Genomic DNA, 24,726 nt, shown 5'->3' on the forward strand with positions numbered 1-24,726 from the left:
GATAGAAGATTAAACATTTGCCACAAATAAAGCAGAGAACAGATGCTACGATGAAATTCTAGATCGTGATGATGGCAAACTTGCACAAAAATGAACACTTTTATTTGCGAGTTGGGATAGAAAAAAAGAAGGTTCGGACTAAAGCACTAGCTGCTCGCTAGCGTAAATACCTTATATGGTTTGCTATTGTATTAACATCATTTAATTTTACGTCGTTTTCCAAATCTATTTTGCTGAAATTTACTGATTTTCAATTACCTTTTCCCTAGTTTTTTGTTTTCCCATTTGACATCATCAGTCTTCTCTTTTTATCTTTTAGTGACTTATTCAATTAGATAGATTTCGAAAAGCACAGTGATAAAGAGAACGAGGCAGAGCAGCAGCAAACATCCCCATCAGTTGTAAATACTGCAGCCAATACTGTCATAAATATCATAGACGAGAAAAAATTTCATAGATGTTGAAGCCGTCTTAAATTATGAAAAAAATCAGCACTGATCGAAATTATACTGAGAAAAAACAGGTTCGTCTCATAAATAAATCTGGTCAACAACCTTTTTCTTATTTCCGTGACTGCCGCACACTTCTTAAATCACGATTACGCAGCAGTCTACAGACAATATATCTTACACAGAATCAATGGACTTCAGAAAAACACTGTAAGCGTCAAAACCAGGTTGCCACAGCTATCATGAAAAGACTATACGCTTGCTTAGCCTTGGCTTTTTTGCCTTGAGAGTCAAATTCATTAAAACAGTTCCATCCATTAAGCTTATCCCATTTTTACTAGCATGAGAGGCACTCAGCCATTATTTGAAAACAAGAGCCACTTCGCCTCCTTCAATTACATGAAAGCAAATCTGCTCTAATCTCTGAAGAGAAAATAAAGACAAGACTGAACAATCTACATTCATGAATCCGTCATTATCATATATATGATATGACTCTCTAAAATAAGAAGTACGAGTGTGACCTCTGAATTATGATTATCCTCTTCATCACACGAATAACTACTTTTTCTTCCAACCCCCGCAAAAAAATTACAAATTGACTCGCTAGTTACGAATAGAAATATAACTTTTTTCTTAATCAGAGGCGGATTGGGTGAGAGGTTGAATTAGCATTTTTGATTTGCATGTTTTCTGAAGGAGATTGGGATTTAAATTTGATACAGAAACTTTAGCAAAATGTGATATTATTAGTAATTACCGTATTTTACCTACAAAGAGCCGCACCCGGCTGAAAGATGCATTCGATTAAGAGAGGCTATAACTCATGAAAAAAAAACAATATGATACGCCCTAAAATGAAAATGTGGCGCTCCGGTAGTGATGGCGCCCAGCAATCATATGATTGCTGGATCAAATCGCACGTGCGCTGCAATTTGCAAGGTGAGCTCTTGCAAGAAAGTCATAGTTTAATGGGTGCTGGTTGAATGCTCTCTTGTCAATCTAAATAATGAACCTTTGGGTTAGGCCTCCGGGTTGGTTGACTAAAATTTAAAAAAAAGCCCACTTGTTCCATATTTGAAAAAAGCCAAACATTTATTGCATTAGGCCCAACTACTCGTATATCAGGTCAAAGCCCTGAATGTTCCGACGCCCTCTATTGCCGATCGAAACCTTTTTGTTTACATAAAATCTTTAAAATAGTTCGAAAAAAAATTTTAAATAATTTTTAAGCTTTGTTTTAGTTTATCCCCAAGCTATGCAAAAACACAAATTGACATACTTTGCGCGTGGTAACGTACTAATAAAACCAAACTGCTTGCCTCAGTTCAATTTAAAGGATTTAAGTTGCCGCTGAGGCTTTATTTGAACAAAATATAGCGCGCGTTAATTACCAATTTGAACTATAGTCATTATAGTAGTTCCAAATTCAAATAATTGTTTATGAAAATTATTCACAAGTAAAAATATCTTTTTTTATTTGCACTCCTTTAAAATGATAAGGTCTCAAATGACATAAAAAAAACAAAAAGAAGACTGCTCGTATCAGTGCAGCCCTGAATGTTCCGACTGTTTAATAATTTGTCACGATTAGTTTTTGATTTAAAAAAAAATTGACAATTTATAAATTTTACTCTGATAAAACCAAAATTCAACTGGTAAAACTTGACTCCTGTATGAAATAAATAAAACCAAATAGCTTGCCTCAATTCATTTTGGAACGATTTTGAGGTGCAGGATAAATATTCCGCGTCAACTTTCCAGCATCAAAGTATAAAACCAGCAGTTTAGTTGAACTCATTTCACAGCTAAAGTACAGTCAGGTTAGTATAGCGGTGAGCGTTACCCTTCTGAGAAAAAGAACATTAAGGTATCGATCCCCGCGAGTAACAAGTTCTGAAAATTGGTCTGAATAAAAAAACCCACCACGAGCATGAAATTGTTGCATTTTGTTGCAAAAAAACACAATAAATTGTTCCATTAAACAAAAACAAAATGAAAAGAAGTAAAATTATCAAATTCAATCCTTGATTGACATTTAACCTTTTAAAAATTTCTAACAAACCTTATCAAGGGCATAAGCTTGCTGTAACTAATTAGCTTCTTGTGATAAATTGTTCCAGCAAAATAAAAGCTCATTATTTGTTTCTTTTTGAACCAGATTGATTTGATAAAAGACTCGGCTCTAATTCGAGAAAAAAACTGCAGCAGAGTTTGGGATATCAATTTCGTCAGAGGGCGGATAATGGAAGTTTGCAAAGTGGGGGAAGATAATAGGGCTGGGGTATTTTCAAACATAGCCAACAGACAGTTGGAAAAGAGTCAATGAAAGCAAGTCAGCTGAAAAACAAAACTGACTTGTTGTTTTTAACTTTCGATTTTCGAAGAAAAAAATAGATGGTCATAAAGCTCTATGAAAACCTATAACAAACTATATTTGACAATTTAAACCAATTTGAGAAAACAGGATCGCTGGGAAATTTTTTATTTCGATGGGAAATCTGATATTCAAATTCTATTTTCGAAACTAAAAGTCGATCGTGACCTTTAAACTTTTTTTGTTTGAGATTCGAGTTTGCATTCCTTTTAACAAAGGAAATTAACTGAATTTAAAAAGAAATCAGAAGTCAAACGGCGAATAATCAAATTTAAGCCTGCACAAAATTTATGACTTTTCCTGAAAAAAAAACATCACGCCCTATATCAGAGTCTGAACTACGTTCATCGACCAAATGTTTGACCAAAAGATTTTCTGTGCTCTCCCTTAACACTATAAACGCCCCATTTCGGCCAGATAACAAGCGAAATTTTGAAGAAAAAAAGCAAAAAGTGACGTGTTTGAGACTTTTTGGACAAGTTTTGACAGAAAATTCTCCCCACACAAACAAACACCGCAAGCGCCTCCCCCACATCCCTCCGGATAACTCATAAAAAGGTAGAGAATCAACTCTACCTGATACTTATGAACCATCTGATAACCCCTTCCCCGGATAAGAAAGTACCTAAGAGTAAGACTAAGAGGCATCGACCAATGTACGAAATTATCAGTTGGTCGTCCAATATGGATGAAAACTTACTTTGTGCATCTTTTACAAATTTTAACTTACACAAAGCATCACTCTTTCGATTCTAATTATCAACAAAACGCAAGATGCATACCACAGAATTACGAAATAGATCTACTATCTAACCAAACAAGGTTGTCTCAAAAATCAATTGAGAGAAGGCATTTACTAGAAGAGAAAGAATTCTGGGGCAATTGAATTACTTCTATAAACGGAGCTAATTTATTTCATTTATGACATATGAATTGACTAAAATTGACTCAAAACGTTATTCATTAGGCCTCAAGTCACAATATGTACCCGGCCATATTGAGCATTTAATTTATCGAGGGCTGATTTTAGGTTTAACAAAGTAACACTATAATCCCCTATCCCCTGACGCCTGACATAGCCAACAGACAATTGGAGAAGAGACAAAAGGCAAGGAAACATAGCCTTTTTTTTACAAAAAAAAAGTCATCTTTCGACTTTCAAAGAAACAAATAGATGGCCTTGTAGCTTTTTGAATTTTCAGAACAGTTTATGTTTGACACGCTTTTCATTAACATTAAATCAATTTGAGAAAACAGGATCAATAGGTAAAAGTTTGATAGGAAATCAGATAAGTAAATTCAACTTTCAAAATTGGAATTATATCATGTTTTACGTGACCTTGCTCCTTAGCTGATCGATAGTGGATTTTGTCTTCCTTTTAATAAAGAAAACAAACTGAACTTAAAAAGAAATCAAAAACCAAACCGGAAAAACCGAGTTTTTTCCTGAAAAAAGAACGAGAAAAAAATCATCACGGCTTATATAAGTGACAATCGCTTCGTTTTGTCAGTCAAAATTTCAATTGGACGAACCATCACATCAGAAGATTGCCTCGTTATTGAAAAATCGGGTTCAAAGCAGATGATGGTTTAAAATTATAATGGTTTTAAAACCTAAACCCCCTGAAGTACCTTGAAAAGGCCTCAGTCTACAGATGTTATCTTCGAAGTTTTTAAAGAATTTTTTTATTATTTCTTTGAACAACTTTAAAAAAGACAAAAAATCGTCCCAGCTCGGAAACTAAAAGGATTCGAGCAGTCATATTCGGAGTCAACATTCGCAACCCCTAGAAATTTCTGATAGCACCTAACTACTGGCTTGGGAATTTCATTTTTTTTCTTCAAATCTATGTTTTCTCAGAATCTGAAAAAATCATAAAAAAGACTTCATAACTCGAAAAGAAAAAGAAATTGAGCAGTTATACTTGAAGGCACCCGGTTACAGAGTTGAGAATTTTCAAATTTATCCAATCTTAGATGACTTGAAAATTAAAGATATCAAAGTTTTCAAATCTTAGTTCATACTTGTAGGCGAGATTCGCAACCTCTGAGAGTAACATGGCAGCACCGAATTAAAAGGTTGGGAATTTGAAACTTACTGAAATTTTTCAAATTTCAGTTTTCTGAAAAATTTCGGAAAAAAATCACAAAAACGGTCGATCTTGCAAACTTATAGGATTTGGGTTTTCATAAGAGGCCAAATTCGCAACGCCGGGAACCCATAAAGCTTACCACTATCGAGTTGCTCATTTAAAACTTGGTGAAATGAACACCGAATTCATACTGGAAAATTGAAACATAGCCAACAGACAGTAGGAAAAGAGTTAATGAACGCAATTGAACAAAAAAAACAATTTTCAAACACCCAGAACTTCATCAAAAAAATCAGAGGTAAAAATATGTTTTTAAATTTGAACTCAGAAAGTCGATATCTTCAATGGGGTATAAAATATTTTCGTTTAAACCTATTATTTCGATCGGCGAAAAGTGACTAAAAGTGAAAAAAAAACCACACCGAGCATAAACCTTCCGCTTTTTTCGAAAGTCGGAACAAAACAAACTGACTTGTTTTTATGAAAAAATAGCAACACTCGAAATTCAAAGAACGCAAAAACTGCTCTTAGAGCTGTTTGAAATTCCAGAATAATTTATGATTGGCATTTTTTTCGATAAAATTGACCCCATTGAGATCAATAGTTAAAATTTCAAATTCGCTGGGTAATCTGCGAAAATCAAATTCTACTGCAAATTAAAGATACTGCGAAAACAATACACTGAAAAGGCATTAAAATGACGAGATAGTGATGCCCGCATTTCAATTTATACACAGCCGAAACTTCGATTCGTAAAATCTAGCGACAACACAAAAAAGCAGCTCTATGTAGTTCAATAAGAAAAAGTAGAACTTAGCCTCGAATAAGCCAAATCTCGGCTACGAATGAGTATCGAACTCGCAAACTTGAGTCTCACGCACTAACTATTCAGCCACAGAATCTTAATTCTCAATAGGTACCAAACACTAGCCACCAATACAGCAGAGAACAGAGCTATGCAATTTCCAATGCTACATTCAAATTTCCAAATAAGTGAACACTTTTATTTGCGAGTTAGGTTAGAAAAAGAACATTCGTAATAATACACTAAGCTAATCGCTAGTGTAAATAGATGAATAGGTAATAGATAGTCCTTTTTTAGGAAGTTCATCATTTTTTTTCGTAATTTTTACAATTTTACTGTTCAATAGTAAAGTTTACCTCACTTTTCAAAAAAGAAACGAACTGAACATCAAACAATCATATCAAACTGCAAACAATCATATTTAAGCGTGATAAAATTAAAAGAATTTTTTCTGAAAAAAAACCCTCGCAACCTTTTTAAGAGTGTTCACTACGTTTTTTCTATGTACAAACTTGAAAAAAAGAGCAATTGTCTCACATGGGATACGATAATTTATTCGATCTCTTCGAATTTATAACTGAGACCCGTTTGATAATAAATAGCCGAAATTGAGAAAACGGAAAACTGCATTATTTTTTTATTTTTGTATTCCAGTAGAAATTCTAAAAAATGAAATTTACTTTCGAAACGAATAACCATTGACGTTTTTTCTAAACAGTTGTACTTCGTTTGTTTATAGAGCGCAATTTGCCTTTCATTAGAGAAATAAACTGAAAGAAAACCAATAAAGTAATAAGATAGACTATGAAAAAGATTTCCTGTAAAAAAAATCACGCGATTTTCGAAGTAAAACTCACTACGTACTTCATGAATCAAACTGAGTTAAGAGACAAAATATACCCGCCAAACATAGATATTATAATCCGGTTCTTATCTTCTATTCATCTATCTATTCATTCGGTAAGTTTAATGAGAACTCAGAAAGTCGAAGTCTTCGTTGGGGTATAAAATATTTTTGTTTAATACTATTCTTTCGATCGGCAAAAAGTGACTGAATAAAAAAACCAAACCGAGCAAAAATATTCGGTTTTCTTCGAAAGTCGGAACAAAAAATACTGACTTGTTCTTTTCGAAAAAATGCAACATTCGAAATTCAAAGAAACCAAGAACTGCCCTTAATCCTCTTTGAATTTCCAGAATAATTTATGATTGGCATTTTTTTCGATAAAATTGACCGAATCGAGATCAACACGTAATTTTTTTAATTTGCTGGGCAGTCTGCGAAAATTAAATTCCATTGCAAATTGAATACATTGCGAAAACAATACACTGAAAATGCAATAAAAGGACGAGATAGAGAGCCCGCATTTCAAGGTATACACAGAGGCGAAACTTCGATTCGCAAAATCTAGCAAGAACACAAAAAGCAGCTCTATAAAGTTCAATAAGAAAAAGTAAACAAAAATTAGCCTCGAATTAGCAAAATCTTGAAAAAAGCACTTGTTTCACATGGTCATTTAGTCGATCTCTTAAAGAGCACCTGTCTCACGATCATTTATTCGATCTCCTCAAATTTATTGGCGATTTTTCGTCACTGAACCGGAATTGATCTTTCTTATTCGGTTCAAACTCAAAGATCAGTTACCGATTATTGTTGAAATTAGCTGATGAAACATGACCTTTAGTAATTGGTTCGAGCAACTTTGGGGGGGGGAGTGATTAAATATATAATATATATTTGATCTGAATTACTACTGGAACTATCACTCAAATCTTATTAACTCACTCCTTATTAATCAATCGTTTGTCGCTGCATTAACCTTGAAAGGTTATGGGCCCAGATGCCGAATGACGAGTGAGAAATCAGGAGTCAAGATTGACTGTTTGCTCCAACGAATAAGAAAAAAAACTGAGATTTGAAGTGGAGTTGAGAAATTGAAAAAACACATGAAATAGACAACTGATCAGATAGAAAATTGCGAGAATAGAAGCAGGCCAGCGCTTCTTGGAGATAGAAGATTGATCAGATAGAAAGTGCAAAGATAGAAGCAGGGCAACAACTAGTTGAGACAGACAACTCTGACGACAGAAGCAGAGCAACACAACTTCTAGAGATAGACAACTCTGACGATTAAAGCAGGGAAACACAACAGGAAAAGAAGACAGTCAAAAATTACACGAAGGGGTACCGAGTGAGCAGAGCTGTCGAAGAAAGAAAACTGAAACAAACTGATAATCTTTATGTTTTATTTGTAAAAGTTGCTGATTCATGCTCAAGTTTTGCGGACAGATAACCTCGTTCATACGCGGTTGCTCGAATCAGACACAAACATCAATCCAAAGAAAACATTGCCATAAAAAGAAAAAGAAACTGATACCCCAGAATAAAAAACGAACTTCTATATTGCTTAAATAAATATATACAACATTATTCCCTTGTATGAAAACTGAGCTTAATATATGATTTTGATGTAAGAGAAAACGGGGTCATTGAATTTAACATAGAGCAATACTTAGCTTTCTGAATTTTGATTGGAGCTTTATTTTTGTGTAAGACTTAAGTGGGAAATAAGAACTTAGTATAGGAAAGAAAAGTAGAAAACTGATAGGATAGTTTTTCGGGAAAAGAAGAGGCTTTTTCCTACTTTGAAGAGCAATTCGAGCTACGAATTTTTCACTCGAAATTAAACACGATTTTAGATGTTAGTTGATTATAGAAATTTTATGCCAAGCTTAAGACCGATTGCAAAAACAAGTTTAAGACCGAATGTTTTTTGTAGAGATGAGAAAAGTTTAGATGAGTTGGAAAGAGATTTAATGAATTTTAATAGCGAGAACAGAGTTTGTTTTAAATGTCATAAAAGAGGACAACTGTCGAAACAGTGCAGAGAAAACTTGGGCAGCAGACGAGATAGTGAAGACAAAACGCAATTTAGTTTTCTGAGTGTCTCCGGGCAAGGACTTAGACGTAGACTCTGGAGCCACCGGTAATATGATCAAGGATAGAGAGATGTTTGTTAGTTTAGATGAGATCTTCAAAGGAACGGTTAGCTATGCAAATTTTTCGAGACCAAAATTTTAGGGAAAGGTGAAGTTAGATTCAAAGTGAAAGATGAGAAAGGCGAGTTTAAGATTGAGCTGAAGAATACTTTTAAAATTCAAGAAATTTGCCGAGTGTATCAAAAACAAAGAAAGCTGGAGAAGAAGTTGTTTTTGGTGCGAGCTCGTTTGTTCGTCAGGGAAATGGTTCAGTTTACCCATTAAGAGAGGAAAATGGTCTCTTTTTGTGGGACACTATCGTAGGAAAATACGAGTGTTATGTAGTTAGCACATTGAAACAAGGCATTGAAGGATATGTCATAATAACTACATAGACTTGAGTCATTTAAAGCAACATGTTGAAGGCATGAAGATAAGTGATTTTAAAATTGAGAAGATTGTGAGTTGAATAAAGCAAAAAAGAAGCCAGCCCCGGAAGATTGTTACACCAGGGCAACCAGGACACTCGATATTGTACACATAGATATTTAAGGTCCTATCGACCCGATAGCAGAGGATGGTCATAGATATGCTATAGGTTTTGTGGGCCGTTTGTCTAGATATATAAAAATTTATTTCATGAAGACGAGAGATGAGGCAACAGAAAAGTTGGAAAGGTTCATAGCAGACATAGGAGTCCCTCAGACTTTAGTTTCAGATGGCGCAGGAGAGTATATAGGTCAAGATTTTAGGCGAGTTTGTAGGAAACATGAAATGAGACTGGAAGCATCGGCTCCTTATACCCCGAAAGAGAACGGAAAGATAGAAAGGGTGTGGGGAACAATTTCTCCGATGGCTCGCTGCATAACTTTTGACGCCAATTTATCGACAACTTTTTGGCCTTAAGCTCTTAATATGGCTACCAATCTCAAAAACATGTGCTTTCATTCTGCTCTAGGCAAAACATGGAGAAAAACCCAACCTTAATTTTGTGAAAACTTTTGAATGTGTATATAGTTTTGTGGAAAAACGGTTCCGCAAAAAGACTAGAAAAAATTCTAAAAGGGGAATTTTCTTGGGGACATCAGAAATTAGTAAAGCTTATCTGATAGGAATTGAGAATGAAGGAGAACTCAAAGTGCAAAAATCTAGAAACGTTAATTTTGACGAATGTGAGTTCTATTTTGAGAAAAAGATAGAAAATGATGAAGATGAAAAAGTAGGTGATGTAGTGTTTTTTGGAGAAGTTCTCGAAAATATACCAAAAAATGCTAAGGAATCTTTAGCAGACCCTGACTGGCAAGAAGCAATGAAAAAAGAGTTTGATTCATTAGAGAAAAAAGTTTGGGAACTAGTTAGAAAGAGGAGAGAAGCCTATAGGCAGCAGAAGGCATTTTGCTTTGAAGTACGGACCTGCTGGTAAAGTTTCTAGGTTAAGGCTAGGTTTGTTGCAAAAGGCTTTAGCCAAATTGAGGAAAGGGATTTTCACAAAACGTATTCGCCTACAACTAAAATTTCGACCATAAGAATATTTCTAAGCTTAGCAGTTCAAAATAGGTATGAGTTGAGACAGTTGGACATTAAAACTGCATACTTGAATGCCAAACTAGATGACGATCAACCTCTGAAGCAACCTGAAGGGTTCGAGAAGTTCGATCAAGAAGGAAAACCTTTAGTTTGTCTTCTGACGAAAAGTCTTTATGGACTAAAGCAGTCCGGTAAAAACTGGCATAGGACTCTTAAAGGTTATTTTGAGGAGTTAGGCTTTGCAAAATGAGTTGTTGATGAGTGCTTGTTTGTTAGGAGGATTGAGGGAGAGATAGAAGGTTTAATTTGCTTGTGGGTCGATTATATAGTGGTTTATGGAGCGGACAAAGCTATTACTAGCTGGTTTGAATACAATATCTCTGAAAAATCTGAGAAAAGCGAGATAAGCGATCTTAAATGGTTCTTAGGAATGAAAATTGGTTACTCAGGAAACGAAATCAGGATAAGCCAGGAGAAGTATGTTCAAAAGTTGATATCAAGATGTAAGATGACCGAAGCAAAACCGATAACAACCCCTCTTGGTGAAAACGAAAAACTGACAAAAAAATATTTTCCTTTAGAAGGTAGTATAGAACAAGAAACTATTAAAAAATGACTATCGAGGACTTGTTGGTTGTCAAAACTACTTAGCTTTATCAAGTAGACTGGACATTTGCTTTGCAGCAAACCTTCCAAATTCTTTTGAGGAAAACCCAGGTGAAAAGCATTGGAAAGCCGGAAAAAATGTCTAAGATATCTTCTAGGAACAAAAAATTTACCTTCAGTATATAGGAAGGATAAGGCGTTGAATCTTTGTAGCTATTCAAATGCGGACTGTGCTGGAAATATAGACAATAGGAGAAGTACTTCAGGATATTGTTTCAAGCTCAGTGACAACTCTGGTGTAATACGTTGGTCTAGCAGACTTCAGCGTTGTGTATCAACTTCAACAGCCGAAGCAGAACACAATGCTGTGGTCGAAACAGTAAAGGAAGGAATTGATTTACAGGGCATACCTAGCGACTTAGGCATAATATGTAATAGGCCTTCGGATTTTTTCGTTGATAACCAAGCTTGTATTGCTCTTAGTAAACATTCAATGAACCACGGAAAGACGAAGCTTTTTGCCATGAAACACAATTCCTTCGAGAGTTAGTTGAACAGCAGACTCTTTGACGAAAAACTTGGGAGAATGCAAAACTGCATTTTTCCGAGACATTTTACTAGGAAACACCTAATTTGAAAGGCGGGGTATTGTTGATTTTTTGTAACTGAACTGGAATGGATCTTTCTTATTCGGTTCAAACTCAAAGATCACTTACGTATTTTGTTAAAATTAGCTAGTAAAACATGACCTTTAGTCATTGGTTCGAGCAACTTTGTGCGGGTGATCTGAATTACTACTGGAACTATTACTCAAAACTCATTAATTCACTCCTCATTAATCAACCGTTTGTCGCTGCAATAACCTTGAAAAAATTTATGACTGACACTCGTTTGATAATAATTAGCCAAAAATTGAGAAAAGTGAAAACTGCAACAATGGTTTATTTTTGTATTCCAGTAGAAATTCTAAAAAATGAAATTTACTTTTGAAACGAAAAATCGTTGACGTTTTTTCTAGACAGCTGTACTTCATTTGTTTAAACAGCGCAATTTGCCTTTCATAAGAGAAATAAACTGGAAAATAAACCTCCTAAGTATAAGATTGACTATGAAAACTTTTCCTGTGAAAAACCACGGGACTTTCTAAGTAAAACTCACTACGTACTTCCCCATGAACGAAACTGAGTCAATCGACAAAATATACCCGTCCAACACAGATATTTTAATCGCGTTCTAGTCTTCTATTCATTCGGTAAGTTTCATGAGGGTCGATGTACCTTTCCGTTCGACGTCGTCATAAGATGGACGTGTCCCAGCAACGCGAAGGAGCAGGTTGTAAGTCGACTGATATCCTCGTTGTTCGATATCTTCACTGTCTCTCTAATGAATGTCCTGAAACGATCATCCATTCGAAAATTTCCCAACAAATTTCAGAGAATGTTTTTGGCGCCATTGCTGACTTTGGCATCACCTGCATTCCATATATTGGTTTGTGTAGAAAGCATGTAAGCTGCGCAAAAAGTAAGCGGCTGCTTTCAATATTTCGGATCTGAAATTCAAAAAACAATTATCAGTTCAAATTGAAAAGACGCTCATTAACAAACCTGATTAACAACCGCTCATTAACCCAAAACTACTCACGGAGATGGAAAGTTCTTAGGATCAACTGTGGATAAGATCTTTTCAGCCTGAAACATTTAATCGAGTAATAGATAGCTATTAAAATTTCCGTAGATGAAGGTTTTTTTATTTACCGGGGATCCGGCTTTTATTTGTCAAGAGCTGCCGTATTGCGGTTTCTCGAAATTCAAATTTCAATAACAAAATTTCCAAAAGCTCAAAGTACACTAAGAAGAATTGTTAACGCAGTATTAAGGTAGCTGAAAGTGGCTAACCTCGTTTGGTCGCGTACCAGCCCGTAGAAAGATCACAGAAAGGTTCAAGGCTGCAAAAATAACCAGATCTTTGTTGACAGAGGTCTGAAAACAACATTAATGGGTGAAACTCCAACTTCAAAGTTAAACAAAGATAGCCGGCTGCAGGGCAAGTAGCACAGACTCTGACAACAGAAAAAAACTTTGAGCACATTATGATGATTTGGTTTGTTCTGTTATGAGCGGATCTGAACGAAAGCTGAGAAAATAGTTTTTTTTCAAGTTTTCGGTGGTTTTCTTAAGGTTTTTTTGTTGTCAAGGAGGCGCTAAAACAAGCTTCAAAAACTGATATTCCTGGAGTAAAAAATAAGTCTTAATTCCGAGTCATAGGCCTGCTCGCTCGCCTTATTCGCTCGATATTAGACTACACATCTGAACTTCAAAAACCTAAAACTTCAAACCAATTTTTCTCTACACTGCAGAACTTTTTAATAGAGTTCGAATAACGACTGCAGGGGCATTAATATGATATATCAGTCATCTCGTTCCAACGATTGCCGGTGGAACATGATTTTGCATGGAAAATAAAAAATAAAAACTAAAACACCCAAATACAAAGCTCTTTCCAAATTTTAGTGGTCGGACGAAAAACATTTCAAAATGACTAACGGTTAGGACAGACTGGAACTGGGCTTCGGCATTATCCATTATGTTCATAGTCATTGAGTATAGACCCTAAAGCTTCGTAAATCTAAAAACTTTTAGTAAACAACAATTTGTTTGTAGGCTACTTGTTAAACACAAACCATGAGCATATGGATCTGCGGTCCGAATCTTTCGAAGAAACGCTCTATTTTGCTTCCAATTGAAACCACTTGAGCAATCTAAACATTAACTCTTTGGTTAAGAACTTTATTTTATCGAACACGTAAGCTCAATATTTCAGTCAATATGATTAAATTAACAGGGAATTTTAAACTAACCCGATTTAATTAACCCGATTAATCAAATTAGGGTAAAAGGCAAAAAATGACACTTTTGGGCAACAATCGATCGACGTCATGACTGCCAACAAAAAAAACACATTTTATACATACCTTTTTAATAGCCAATTGCTTTTGTCCCATCACCAAGTCACATTGTACCACGCTCTCCATTATCATCACGTGAAGCTTCAGCAACATCTGGTCATGATGAACAACCGACTCCACCGAGGATCCCTGTTGTGGCACGTTCAGTTCATTGGCAGAATTTAAAATCTCAATTTGCATCAATGCTTTCTCTGCGTACTTTTTGGCTTTCTCGAGGGAGCCGCCACACGAATGGTGAATTACAGTTATCTAAAATATTTCGACGTTATTGCTAAAACTGCATACAGTAAAGTTATTTGCAAGTATTCTATCAAATTGCGAGTGTTTTGTAACTGTTATGCTGAATTAAAAACTTGTTCCTTTTGAATGCATCGAGATAGGGGGGGAAGCACAAGAAAAGCTAGATAGATACTAACAAGATATGCCAATATACACATGTGCTCGGATCTCATCCACTGAAATTGCTCTGCCGGATTCTTAGACCTAATACCTGAAAGAAAAATCAAAATTAAAGATAGTGGATGCTAAAACTTCCATTGAGCATCTTCCATTGTGCTAAGTTAAGATACTGCATAAAATGAACAAGGTATAAATTTGTTTTTCCTTCGATTTATTCTACAAGTTTATAAACCTTCATCTACTATATTCAATTTTCGAGTTTCACAGAAAAATTACGCCATCGCAAAGCTTTTTCAATTTCAAAAAGCTTCTGCGATATGCATTTTAAAAAAGAAAAACTAACCGAACTAAAATACGGGACTAATATGTTTCAATTTTTCACATACACTTTAAATTTAATTAAATTCACTCTAAGAAATTGATTTCACTTTAAGACTTAAAAGCAAGAAGAGTTACCACTTTTTTTAATGAAGAGCGTAAATTAAAACTTGAAAGCAGACTACAAATGAAGTGAAGTCACTCTCCAAAATGCGCGTGAACAAATTTTCAGCTAATTCAAGAACCCAATATTAACTGACCCAACACTTCATTAACACACTGGATTGGCAAAAATGGTAGAAATGTCGTACATAGATAACTTGCACTGCAGTGCTCACATTTGGTACCAGTCATATAACGCGCTCAAATCTGTGTTTTCCGCTGATTTTGCATGCAGTTTTGCCACCAGCTTGATTTGCTTCTACTTTCGACATACAATGAATTGACCAGTTAGATTAAATCAAAGATTTACTGAAAAGATACGCGTGTTTTGGGTACAACGGCAAAGTTTACAAACCTTGACAAAAAAAACACTTTAACGATGCCTATTTAGACTATGCATTTTTGGAAACCTGGTCACAGCCAATGCGTCTGAGTTATGATACCACTCTTGAGACCCAACTAGCTTTCCTGGAGGTACCTTGAATGAGACAAAAATCAGCATATGCAAAATTTTCGTACCACTCCCTTGGATATGCAGATAGTTTCTGGTTGACCAAGTATTTTAAAAAGAAAAGTAGCCAAAAAAAATACAGAAAAAAAATAGACAAATAGTCACTAAAAAATTAGTTAAAACACATTTTTATGCAAAAGGTTCAATGAAACAATTCGTCAACACCAAGGCGAAGCTGCACTTCGCAAGCGCAGGCAAAAAAAACAGGAATTAGCCTTAAAAGGGGCAAACACTGAAAAAATTTTGATGAGCTTTGAAAAATAAATGCCCTCTACGGGAAATGAACCTGTCCTCGGACATTCAAGATTTCAAGTTGACAGCTCCTCTCATTTGTGCCACAGACGCTTATTGAATCCAAAGGAAGGTGATTGAATCCAAAAAAGAAGCATAAAAATTCACAAAACCACTTTTGTTATGTAATAAGCAATAATTTAGTAATAAAGTAATAAACTAAAGACAACCACACAAACTTCATTAAATTGAAAATTATTAAACCAAATTGTGTATAGAATATACATTTTACAAATTTCGCAAAATATACTGAGATACTGAGTTTCATTAATAATTAGCTTTAATTTTGAACAATGATCAGATGATTTATTTACTGGTTTGGCTCAATTTCGACCAATCAGACAGCAAACAAATTAATTTTAAAATTTATGGGACATATTTTTATCTCGTGAGTAACTTGCTGGGAGGAAAAAGCAACAAAAATGATAACTTTGGAAAAAAACTCTTTGAATTTCAAGAACATTCATGTTGACACTTTTTTCATAAAAACTTAACAATTAGAGAAAACTAAACTGGGACAGTAGGTAAATTTTAATTCCACTGGGAAACCTAATAATTTAAACCTATTATCAAAACAAAAGCCATTCACTTTGAATTCGGCGAACGTAATTTGCCTTTTTTTTAGCATTTGAATATGAATAGATCTTAAAGAAATCAAAACGAAACCGCGAAAAACGAAATTTCCATGTGGCAAACATTAAAATGTTTTCCTTAATGAAGAAAAAAATCAAAACGACCAAAGCAGGAGTCGGATCTGCTTAACAATCTTCCTCTTTTTATCCTATTTAAGAATCCCCCTTTGCGTGCATTAACATTCAGATAGTTCCAACCAAATTGTGTATAGAATATACATTTTACAAATTTCGCAAAATATACTGAGATACTGAGTTTCATTAATAATTAGCTTTAATTTTGAACAATGATCAGATGATTTATTTACTGGTTTGGCTCAATTTCGACCAATCAGACAGCAAACAAATTAATTTTAAAATTTATGGGACATATTTTTATCTCGTGAGTAACTTGCTGGGAGGAAAAAGCAACAAAAATGATAACTTTGGAAAAAAACTCTTTGAATTTCAAGAACATTCATGTTGACACTTTTTTCATAAAAACTTAACAATTAGAGAAAACTAAACTGGGACAGTAGGTAAATTTTAATTCCACTGGGAAACCTAATAATTTAAACCTATTATCAAAACAAAAGCCATTCACTTTGAATTCGGCGAACGTAATTTGCCTTTTTTTTAGCATTTGAATATGAATAGATCTTAAAGAAATCAAAACGAAACCGCGAAAAACGAAATTTCCATGTGGCAAACATTAAAATGTTTTCCTTAATGAAGAAAAAAATCAAAACGACCAAAGCAGGAGTCGGATCTGCTTAACAATCTTCCTCTTTTTATCCTATTTAAGAATCCCCCTTTGCGTGCATTAACATTCAGATAGTTCCAATTGCAATTATTCTTTTCAAACTTTTGTTACCAATTGACCAATCTTCGTTCCTCGTTATAATAGTCTTTACTTTGCCGTGAATTAATTGTATTTAGTTTTTAAGTTTTTTCGTATATTAAACAAATAATAATTTTCGAATCCGTTAAAAAAGTAGTCAAAGTTCACTTTTTGAAAAACACTGTGACAGAAGGATTTTTAAGTAGATCAAAATTGTGTTCACCAGGTTTATGGAGACTTAATAGCCGGTTATGCACAGATGGCTACAAACACTTTTCTCGGCAGTTTCTGACTTTGACCACAATGTGCTAACCCTTTTCAGTAATGATTCGACCTGCATTAAACAATTACAATTTGTCAATAAGTCGACGATGCAATCAAGTATCTGCTATATCTTTAAACCATCAGCGATAATCAAAGTATCACCTTAAAGTCATTAAAGCATAATAGCAAAAAAGGAAGTAAGAATAAAGTACTGCTCATATGAAGGCAAACACTAAATTTTAAGATTGCCCTTTAAAGCATCTAATCTTGTTTTCTGATTGAACAAAACTGACACTAAAACTAACAAAACTTTCTCTAATTTATTGAACCTTGCCTCCACACGCATTGCCGAGTACAAAATGATAATATATTGTTGTGAACTGGATTATTTCGATATATATGCTATGCGTTAAATAAAATAAAAAAATAATAACTAAGCAAAAAAAAATTCTTCAAATTGCAATTTGTCAATCACCATAGCTTTTCTAAAAATGTTCGTTTTTAATTTGAACAATTTTTTAGACGGTATAAGAAATATTGTACCAAAAAATCAAATTAGGTCTTGAAATCAACGAGCAGATTTATTCGAATAATTACTGCGAACCAATAAAATAAGCAATTATTATTTTTGACTAATCTATGTGCCGAATCAGCACAACCATTCGAGTGTCTACAACAAGTTAATTGTCACTTAAAACAAATCTTGAGCTGGTAAACACCCAGTAGTGGATTTAAGGGGATGGGAGAGAAGCATTTAAACCTCTCAGGATTTCGACCCCTTGGCCATTCAAAGGTTCCCCAGTTTGTAGTATTTTACAAAGAGACGAAGCGGAGCTTCGCTTCACTTGCGATACAATACAAACATTAAAAAAAGCGGCAGTCGAAAAAAGTGTTGAAAAAAACTAGGTGAACTGAACCAAAACATTCGCATGTCTCGATAAAAAACAACTAGGGATCCAGCTAAAGCTAAAAAACACTGAAATGGAAATGGGAGTGCCATCCATTTTGGCGTAGTTATTCCACCTAATGGAGGTAAATGATATGAATTGAAAATTTTTTGAATAACAAGGGCATAAAATTGCAAATTTGAGCCATGCAACAAAAAAGATATTTTATGTTAGTTGGGACGTTGCCAAAAATTATGTCGCACATGAGAAAATCCAAACACGAACCATCTAAATTGGACTGAGTGAGAATCTTAATTGCATCTTGGAGTTGTTTCAAAGTGCCTCTTGTGCTCTTGATCTGAAACAAACGAAATAGTTGCATAGCGCCGCCTTACAAAAATCACGGCACCTGAAAATCAAATTGATATTCCAATCATATAGAACTGACAAGATGAATAATCTACTCTTCATAACAAATTAAGGCGATCAAAACAGCGTAAATTTCAATTTCTCATATCTGCTTTTTCCTCGTTGCAGGACTACTCTTGATTCATGAAACGAAAGAAAAAAGAAAAGGAACATATTAACTGTTTTTGTACATAAGGTCAGCTAGTGTTACCAAGAAACAAAATTTGAAGATATTACTATTTTAAGCCACAAGCATCTATCATCCCTTTCCACAAAATTCAGGGTTTATACTGACCTGGGTAATAAACAGTGTATACATAAATTTCAGATTGCCATAAAGATCACTCTACCGAAGCGCTCATTTGTCGTAAAAACAATTGATTTAACTTTTATCAACTTAATTTTACCCTCACCGTGGGAGACTGTTGCATAAAATCAGAATCAGTCGTTTCATCGCCCAAAATGTCATAAAAGTTGTTGAATCTAACTGCAAGATATCAACCAATTTTACTTACAATCGTTGCATAAAGTTATCGGTAATGCTACAAACGTTATCGGTAATGCTACAAAGTTATCGGTAATGCTACTAACTTTTAAAATTCCTTGCAATAAAAGATAGTGAGCAAAGTGGGGAATTGCATTGCACAAAAATTGATTTCTAACCTTTCCCACCGACAATTTGGCCAGCATATTCAGCATGAGATGGTGCACTTTAATGTGTTGTCCATGGAACTCGTTTTTCGCAGTATCCGCGAACTGATTCACCAAAGCGTCACTCTCGTCGCTTAGGCTTTCCGCCCTCTCCGTTGAGCCTTGTTTCATGAGCAATAATATTCGATGTAATCTCATGAGTAAAAACATGTACTGGGTCCTGATTTTGTCTGCATATTTCTCTGCTGTGACTAACACGTCCATACAGCTGTCTAGTTTATATTTTGAAGCCACTTCTGCTAACGGACACGATAAGCTCTAAGCAAAAACAACAATTAATAACTTACCACAGACTCAAAACCACGCTTCTTATTGCCTGCAATACAAAAAATCTCGAAACGCATACAATTTCGGAGAACAAACATCTACTATCGAATCCTCGATTTTCAATCAAAATTCTTCGCAAATAATCAACACAAGCAGGGGCGGATTTAGGGGGGGGGGGAGGAGGACGCCACCCCCACCCCTCAGGGAATCGACCTCTTGTCGACCCAAAGGGTTCCCCCTTTGTACTATTTTGAGATATCCATATTTGGTGACGGACCCTAAAAATTTTCTAAAGGCGCCTTTGGCGCCAATATATTCTTACTTGAAGGGGGGAGCGCGCGCCAAAAAAACGCAATTGGTCAAAATTTTCTAAAAAGTGCCTAAAAACGTCTTTTTTGTTTGTTCTTCAAAATTTAGCCTGCTGCACAGAAAATTTGACTAAAACACGGTCTTTTTACTGCTTTGGGAGAAAAAGTTTTTGAAAATCCGCCCCCCCCCCCTCGAAAAATTCTAGATCCGCCCCTGAACACAAACAACACTTTTCAATTGAGCGATAATAATTTTAGATGTAAAATTCAATAAAAAACTTAGATGTAAAACTCGATGTCAGGAATTTTTTTTCGTTACTGTCTACTTGATGTTAAGTTGTTGCTAATATCTGACTTTAACTTAACTTCAATAGAAAATCCCACATTTTGCTCTTATAAAACATAAAGCTATCTTATCGAGGTTTAATTACACAGGCAAAGCGGCGCTTCGCAACACTTGCTATACAAAACAGATTTAGTATTGCAAAAAAGCGAATGGAAAACGAGACAAAAAACCATAACACAGAGGTGAAGCTTCGCTACGCAAACACAGGTGAGACCACGACAAATAGCAGCTCTAAAAAGTGCCAATAAGAAAATGTAGAAATAAGCCTCAATTTAGTAAAAATTTCACTACTAGTGTAAGCAAGAGAAAACTAACTGGTGTTTATCATTAACAAAAGGAGATTAAATGGTAGTAAACATGCGGTAAACGAAAAATAGTCCAGCCAACTGAAAAAAAACTGTTCTTATTTGAAGTCGAAATATTCACCCCAATCGCTCTTGAAATCAGGGATAGTAAATTTGAAATAAATAACATAAAGGCTTTTAATAACAGCAAAAGCTGCTGACACCAAAAAAATATCTATGCATTGCAAAGCTCGCTGTGGTTCCTCTGACAAACTTTGGCTTTTCAACTAGCCCTTGTTGACGGAATTTTTCGATAGAAAGACGAAGCTGCACTTTGCGAGAGAAAGCGAGAAAACGGCAAAAGCTCTTATCAGGCAAAAAAATGAACACAGGGGCGAAGCTGAGCTTCACATTAACTGCAATACAAATTTGATGAAAGACGACACGGAAAAATTAGAAAAAAAAGGTTTTTGTCAATAAAAAAATTGTCAAAAATAAAGCGGTCTCAAGCAGTTGTGTAAACTCTACGCTAGATGCGCGAGATAGTTGATTGAATTTATAATTACCATGCGGCACCAAAGCCGAAAATACCTGAGCAGAAACCTTTCAAGCCAAAAAAAATCAAAAACTTCTAAGCTAATTAAAATTTAGTCACTTTTCTCCTTAAAGCACACGCACGCAGATGAACTTTTTTCAATCCCAGAACGACGCAATAAGAGGCCACTGGATTGATATAACTTAAGCCGGAACTTATTAACCCGATAAAAATTACTACAAATGAAAAAAAAATTGTTAAATCGAGGTGGTAAAAAAACAACCAGTATTGAAACAAATTTTGAATTGTCCGGATTTTTAAAATGCTAAAACACTTAAAGCAGTTACAGTGCAAAATGTTTCAAGCAAAAAATACGATTCCTAGATCTGGCACCTAAGTCGAGAAAACATAAGCAGACCAATATCAGGCCGAATTTTTTTTGAACCGAAATAATTACCGTTTGAAAAAAAACAGGTCCTAGTCAGATTCGAACCCGAGAATTTTGCCATCCTAGATATATTCGTAACCTCCAGGCTAAGTGTGCAACAAGCACTATGAACCAAGGTACCACGAGTCCAGATTATCGTGTGGACAAAAGTGTTTACGGGAAAAAAGTCTAGTTAGTGATTGCAATACCCTTGCTTATCGCAAGGGTAAATAAGGATAGAATAGCTAAAACAAACCTTGAGAAAATGAAACTTTAGCTATGCGCCAGATTTGAAGACGAGTCTCATGTCCTAGCAATTGGTCGCTAGAAATTATGCAAACACGGGCTACCAACAAAGGCGATAGAACAGCTGCTATTAAAGTGCCAATGCTAGGCAGCAAAAGTGCCACCAATGAGCATTTCTACTTGCCAGTTGGTTTAAGGGATAAATTGATTTTCAGATAACACTATACATGCTAGCTCGCATGTGTTAGTATATTCTGGCCGTTACTGATGCCCTGAGCTCCAAACAAAAAAGTTCGTCGACTTATGGGGTTTTGAAAATTGACAAATTAGGGACAATTAACGAGCTGTATATCGTTCTAAAATTGTTATTTTGTATGCGACGAATTACTTCGCCTCGTAATAATTGCACCTGGGATTTTGACCAGCTATTTAGTTTTATCAAAACGGTATTAGACGAAAAAATTCTCAATTTGTACTCTGCAGTGTGGGGGAGAATTTTACAAACAAAATATAAACCTAGCCATCAGACAGTTCGAAGTAAACAGAAAAAAAAATAACCAACAGACAGTTAGAAAAGAGTCAATGAACGCAAGTTTAAAAAAATTCTGACTTGTTTTTTGAACTTTCGAATTTCAAAAAAAAACATATGCACCTTACAGCTCTTTGACGCCCTTTGAGAAAACTGAATCAATTATAAAAATTTTATTTCCCTGGGAAATCCAAAATAAAATTCCACTATCGAAACCAGAAGTCGATCACGTTTTGCTCTTCGAAAGTGGAGTCTGCCTTCCTTTCAACGAAGAAAATGGACTGAATTTGACAAGAAATCAAAAGTCAAAACTAACTATTAAATTTGATACTGAACAAATTTTATGACTTTTCCTGAAAAAAATCATCGAGACCTAAATAGTAGTCTGAACTGGGTTCACCGACTCTTAAAAACACTGACTAGTTTTTGTGAAAACGTTTCCATAGATGGCCTCAAACCTCTTTGAACTTATGATTTACATTTTGACAAAAAAAAACCTTTGAGAAAACTGGATCAATAGGTAAATACTTTAATCTGCTTCAATAACTGAAAACTAATATCCACTTTCGAAACAAGAAGCCGATCACGTTTTTCGAGACCTTTACACTTTACCTGTTTGACATAAAGGAGCACGCCTTCCTTTTAATAAAGAAAACACGCTCAATTTAAAATTAAATCAGAAGCCGACCCACGAAAAATCAAATTTGAGTCTGAACAAATTTTGACTTTTCGTGAAAAAAAACATAAGAATTATCAGAACCTACAGAAAAGTCTGAACTACGTCGATCGAGTCTTAAAAACTTTATCATTTTCCAAACAAAAACTATTAAATAAAGAAAACATGGCAGTCGGAACACACAGAATTTGCCCTGACAAATTTTTTGGCTGTAATAACAATTTATGTTCGAAAACTACAAAAAAACTACTTGCGGAAGATCAAGTCTAGAGCAAATTTTATTCAAATATGTAAATTCACTGACCAGGTTAAAGTTTGAAAGCGAGAAGTTTTGTAATATTTGAAAATATGTTTAAAAAATGTTTTGTTCTCGTTCCGCGTCGCTAAAGCAGAAACTTTTCCGCAAAACTTCATACAGGTTAGTCCTGGGTCGTTAATAAGGGTTGGAAAGTGATTCGACATTTTAGGTCGTTAGACACTAGTTATAAAAGGTTAAACGGTGGGGAGTAGAAATTTAAAAAATTTTGATAAATCCAAGGAAAGCCTTGAGGATCACATATTTAGGTGGATGTAAGATTAAGTTATGGATAGAACTTTTAGGTTTCAAGATTATGTGAAAGATTTAAAGATCCAAGGGCAGCCTTGATGATCTGATTAAGGAAATGCTTAGGTTGAAAATAAACAGGGATAGTCCTTTACAAAGTTTTAATTAGAGTTGCATATCTGAAGAAAAGATTAGGATTTTAATTTAAATGAGGTTAGTTATTTAAATTATTGATTCCAATTACTCTTTCAGATGATGAAGAACGATAACAAGAAAAGAAATTCCTCGAGAAGCAAGGAACTTTTAAAATTTTTATAAAACTAATCATAAATAATTTTAACTAACTAATTTTTGTATTTTATTCCTTTACACAGAGGCGAAGTTGCACTTCGCATACACAAGCAAAAGTATGACCGATAACGCTAATGGGAAAAAATGAAAGAGAAAAAAAACTTTGAGTCTACAAAATTTCTTAAGTGACGCACGCCAATTATGGCGCATTAGCAGCAACAGTCAATTTGAAAAAAAAATACTAACTAACATGCCTCAATTTATAGAGCAGCCTATAAAGCAGTAAAAACATGAAAAAATAAATGTTGTAAAAAGAAAATTATGGCAAATAAGCTTGCTTCAACCAAATTGGAACGATTTCTAAAACGGAATAAATCTCCGCTTACGCGTTAATAGTGCGAAATATATCGCGCATTAATTGTTCCAAATTGGCCAAAATGGCAATCTTTAAACCCCCATAACTTCACGAAAAATGATCACAGGTGAAATATCTTTTCAAAATTAAACTCAGGACAACAATACTTTTTGAATGATAAAAAAACCTGTCAAAAATAGCTAGTTAAAAAGTCGAAGTTTCTCTGAACAAAAAACACCCGAGCACAAATATTCCGTTACTTTCGTTACGGAAGTCGGACCAATAATAGTCTGTATTAAAATCCTTAGCATTGGCTGTACTTAGTAGTTAGTTAGTGATCAAAATGAACACTTTCAAAATGAACACATTTTATTGCATCAATATTTGCAACTTAGGTTGGAAATACAGATAGTTCATACTATAACATTAGCATTGCTTGTTTAAATAAATATGAAATTTATAAAGTTTTTAGAAAATTACTGCAGGTTTTTAAGTTTCGAGGTAGATAGTAGGGTTATAGTCGACTGATAATTAAGTACTAATTATATATCGTGGGGGATATATAGCTTCGAAATGAATCTTGCTGCTCATTTATTGCATTTTATACCAATGAGTGAAAGTGTACTGCATTAGGCGTTTATGATCTTGTTTGCCTAAAATTTTTGTTTTGCATAATCTAAACTAGTAGAGGTCTGTTCGAGACTCTTTTGGTCG

At 34.7% G+C, this 24,726-nt stretch overlaps 1 protein-coding gene across 1 annotated transcript in view; it reads right to left on the reverse strand.

The window, feature by feature from the left end:
- Nucleotides 1–24,726, reverse strand: part of LOC134838945 (MAU2 chromatid cohesion factor homolog) — a 33,354-nt gene that overhangs the window by 7,103 nt on the left and 1,525 nt on the right. Inside the window, exons 5-14 of the mRNA XM_063854307.1 lie at nt 19,157–19,462; nt 18,371–18,443; nt 14,218–14,291; nt 13,808–14,050; nt 13,517–13,594; nt 13,380–13,445; nt 12,732–12,815; nt 12,478–12,524; nt 12,308–12,385; nt 12,114–12,228 (exon numbers count right to left, since the gene is read on the reverse strand). Of these exons, the coding sequence (XP_063710377.1) occupies nt 12,114–12,228; nt 12,308–12,385; nt 12,478–12,524; nt 12,732–12,815; nt 13,380–13,445; nt 13,517–13,594; nt 13,808–14,050; nt 14,218–14,291; nt 18,371–18,443; nt 19,157–19,462 (1,164 nt within the window). The remainder of the gene's footprint in view (nt 1–12,113; nt 12,229–12,307; nt 12,386–12,477; nt 12,525–12,731; nt 12,816–13,379; nt 13,446–13,516; nt 13,595–13,807; nt 14,051–14,217; nt 14,292–18,370; nt 18,444–19,156; nt 19,463–24,726) is intronic.

The sequence above is a fragment of the Symsagittifera roscoffensis genome, chromosome 2 (assembly GCF_963678635.1).
Source record: "Symsagittifera roscoffensis chromosome 2, txSymRosc1.1, whole genome shotgun sequence".
NCBI classification, from domain to species: domain Eukaryota; kingdom Metazoa; phylum Xenacoelomorpha; order Acoela; family Convolutidae; genus Symsagittifera; species Symsagittifera roscoffensis.